The sequence below is a fragment of the Morone saxatilis genome, unplaced genomic scaffold (assembly GCF_004916995.1).
Source record: "Morone saxatilis isolate NCDOM2014 unplaced genomic scaffold, NCSU_SB_2.0 Contig23, whole genome shotgun sequence".
Taxonomy (NCBI): Eukaryota; Metazoa; Chordata; class Actinopteri; family Moronidae; genus Morone; species Morone saxatilis.
This window is the reverse complement of record NW_023339796.1, coordinates 21,256,734-21,260,865: the sequence shown is the minus strand read 5'-3', so window position 1 is coordinate 21,260,865 and position 4,132 is coordinate 21,256,734. Positions and strand designations below refer to the sequence as shown.

The following is a 4,132-nucleotide window of genomic DNA, read 5'->3' as shown; positions in this document are numbered from 1 at the left end:
CTGCAATGACGCCAATGGTGGTGACTGACCCCAGAATTTGGTTTGCTTGACGTCCCTGTAAAAAAATTCTATATTATATATTATATATAACTGTTTGATTGAATTTACAGGGAGAACTATTGTGTGCTAAGATCCATCAGTATTTATTGTTATGCAACTTAACCAAATTACATCATACATTAACCGCAGTTCAAGTTCCTGCACGTCCTCCACCAGCTACAGCTTCAAACTCATCTTCCTCCAGCCAACGCAGAGCCGACTGTAAGTCCAGTTAATACTGCTGATATCACTCTCAGGATGCATTCACAGTAAAAGCATCCACGTCATCAGCCAAAGCTCCCACGGGCGCGGTCTATTTCCTGCTGCCAGAGCACAATCTGGTGTTGACTGAAGAGTTTTAAATGGCGTACCAACTCCACCCCAGGCAGGCATGCTGCCAGCACGACGACACTCCTCAGCAGCTTGTAAAATAAATAATAACTGGCTACATTTAAACAATATTAAAAGCCAACACATCCACTCATGTACATGAATCTGGTGAAGTACTGGAAGTAAACCAGTGTCCATCACTGTGGTGGCGTCTCTACAGTATGTGCACGTTTTAATGCAAGCTGTTCTAAGAACTGTACCGTTTTCTACTTTTCTCTTTACTCTTTCTATGTAACGCCATTTTTACAACAATGTCTAGGAAATGGGGAAGAAGTTGATTAGTTATCAGCTGCTCCAACAGCAGTGACATTCTTAAACATGCAAGCCTTAACTTCATAAAGAGACTATAGACTAAACAGAGAGTCCCTGCAGAGGACCAACAGGTTCACATCACATCATCCTGAGAACCTATGGAAAAGAACGGAACATGATATTTAACTAATATAACTGGTCTGTGATGATTAAATGCAACTGCTGATTGATTATACTAACTTGTACAGTAGTATAACACAGTACATCAGTTGAAATGTGGCAGACAGTCGCTATAGTCCTTATTTCTGGATATTATCTCACTAATATGTAAAAACACTGAGATCTCCATCCATATAAGGAATCTTCATCAGGAAGTGGAGGCCACTGCCTAACGTCAGACCAACTACCCATAATGCTGCAGTCCCTACGAGGCGCCACCGCAGTAATGGTGGTGCCACTAGATAACAGGACACACCAATATGCAGGATTTACTGGAATCTCACCCTAACCTTCCAAGAGTATAAAGAAACTAGATTTTTCTCTCTTTAAACACAATAACTGTAATTTATCCACTGGGATTCTCAACCAGTTGGGATTACTCTGCTTTTACTCTGGGATTTCAATCTTTCCAGGCATTCTTTGCAGAGTCGACCCCGGCATGGTACATTGGCTGGGAATGCCTGAACTACCTGCTGACTTAGTAACACTTTATTACTTTACTCTATTACTACACTTTAACAACCAGCGCTGCAGGTCCTAGTAGGTTCAAGACCAGCACTAGTCAAGAGTCCAAAGAGGTTCAAGTGCTATGAAAAAGAATGCTTTTGTCAAATGTATTGACCGCCTGGTAACCATGGTTACCGTGGATTTTTAATTAAATCACTTCATCAGTGTTTTTGACTAGAATATTAATATTATATAATAGATAAATATAAATAAAATATCCAAAACAATATAAAAAATGTCTTCAGTCCGAGAGAGAACTGATAATAACCATCCTTACTAAATAGTAAATTGATAGTTAATTAAACTTCAGGCAATAGTTATTTAACAAACAGAATTAGTTTATATATTGTATATTGTATTATTAACCAATAAACAAGGTGTTATAATCATCAGTTTTAACTTTATAAAATCATCAAAATATTGTTTATAGACGGTTTATGAACTAATTATTAACAATTAACAGTGTAACAAATATCTGGTCAGTCTCTCTGTGTAAAGGTTCACAAATAATTTGTCAAACAAATAATTAATATAGTGTATAAAATGTTATTTGTGTGCAAGAATAAATTGCTAATAAATAGTTTAATAGTTAATTAATCAGAGTGTAATTGTTATCATCTCTTATCAGCTATGATACAATATATAATTTATTAACAAATTCTTTCATATAAATACCAGCATGACCAACAATGAATGAAGATTATTAATTATTATTTCAGTGTTTGTTAACAGTGTACCCGTCAGACTGCTGAGCTGCAGCTGTTTCAGGCCGCTGGTATAGTTGAGGGTTGCAGACGAGTGGTTTCTGTTGTAGTTGGACATCACCAGCAGAGCGAACCGGCTCTGGTAGAGGTTCTGGCCCCGGATCAGCCTCAGATTGACCAACGGGATGCTCGCAGCCTCGTTCATGGCGATCAGAACATAGCCGCCGACTTCCTGGATGGACTGAAGAAAGAGAAGATGGTGATCACTAAGTAATCATCAGTACTCGTTTGTATGCTTTAAGGGGAATAACTAACTCCATATCTTTTAAATTCCATTGAATCCGTCAGTCTAAAGATTGATTCCCTTCCTGGATTCATGATGTATGGCTGTTGAAAATGTGCTCGATTACATATATTAACTGTGCCTGCTGTCTGGAGGCCAGTGTGACCAGCACATTCAGGTCAAGTCCATTTTTATTCATAGAGCCAATTATCACACATCCTTATTTATTCTGCTGAGAACCTAGATTGTATATAAAATATAATTATTAGAAGAAGTTATTGCCTAGCAAGTACACGAAAACATACTCCTCCATCTTCCTGCCTTTGACCTGGAACCGTCTCAATTTCTAAAATCCATCTAGAGGAGCGTGGAGGCTTTCCATGAACGTATATAATATGTACGTAGACTATGTAAGAAGCACTGATCATTTATTTGGAAGGATATTTTCCCCACCTAGTTTCTTTTTCATATACTTAATAACTACACTAATAACTGGATTTCAATATTTTACCATCTAGTCTCTGGTAGGTGTCCACGTATTTACTAAGTAATAACTTTGTACTAACTAGCCAGTTCTTTTAAGGTAATTAGCAAACTGTAAAGTGACAGGAGGCGTTATAATCTGTTCACCATACAATCTGTACAATCAACAAAAAACTGCCCCACAAAAACCCCTATCCTCAGGGAGAGCAATAGAGGAGGGATCCCTCTCCCAGGACGGACAGACACATTCAGTCTCTATATTATATATTTTAGGCGGGGATCATAGGACGTATTAACATGTTAAATGATCGATTAACAAAAATCCTTGAAATCTGCTGACATTCACAGTTTATATTATAGCTGGCTGGACATGCAGCTGTGATTCGAGGCTGCTTTGAACTCCCTCTGGTGATGCGATGAAGGACGCTCTGACCTGCTTAACAGCAACTGTTTGAAAAACCCACATGATTGTTTTTACAGCGTCCATGTTTGCTTATTTTTGTCTTCCGGGTTTGACTTTTCTGGTAACAGAGTTCTAAATTCAACGTTGTTTGGCGGATGAGCATCAGTTCACGGATGTCAGAGCGTCTTCTAATGCAACACAAAGAGAGTTCTGAGAAAGCCTCACATGTGCAGGGCCACAGGAGGGAAATGTCTCACAGACAGAATAAAGATTGTTCAGCAAGTTTGATAAACCAGCGGCTGCCTGAAAGAAGGAGATCAATCTGAAAACTGATGGACGATTTGAGAAATTATCTTTGGCACTGACAAAAAAGACAAAAACACAGCAGCATTACAGACAGACCTGGAGGAAGGACAGGTCCTGGTGCTCCAGGGTGTAGGTGACCTCCAGGTTCTCCAGGACCACGGAGCAGTTTGAGTACATCCTCACCATGTTCTCATAATGGTTATCACGAGTCCCCAACAGCGTCAGCTGGTTACTCATTCCCTGACACACTGACAGACAGACAGACAATCATTATTGAATTCAGAGCTAAAGTGTGTTCAGTTGCAGTTCCTGTGACGCCCACTAGATGGTACACATTTTTCATTTACCCTGGCTGTATTGAAGTGAATGGGAAATATTCTCCTAATATGAGTCTGAAGCTGCATTTGAATGTTTTTAGTTCAGTTTGGTGTAGTACTGAGTTAAAAAAAAATTGGGGTCACAGTAAATCATTTGTAACCACACTGTAGAGTGAGGTTTACATTGAAGTTTAGTTTCAGTTTCCAGAATGAGCTTTAAGTCAAATTT

The 4,132-nt window shown here is 38.9% G+C and overlaps 1 protein-coding gene across 1 annotated transcript in view; it reads right to left on the bottom strand.

Annotated features, from left to right (window-relative positions):
• The window catches only part of LOC118335038 (melanoma receptor tyrosine-protein kinase-like), a 21,935-nt gene extending 18,105 nt beyond the window's left edge, over window positions 1–3,830 (bottom strand). Inside the window, exons 1-2 of the mRNA XM_035671213.1 lie at window positions 3,683–3,830; window positions 2,145–2,352 (exon numbers count right to left, since the gene is read on the bottom strand). Coding sequence (XP_035527106.1) covers window positions 2,145–2,352; window positions 3,683–3,823 — 349 coding nt within the window. The 5' untranslated portion in view covers window positions 3,824–3,830. The remainder of the gene's footprint in view (window positions 1–2,144; window positions 2,353–3,682) is intronic.
• Between the last annotated feature and the right edge of the window lie 302 nt (window positions 3,831–4,132).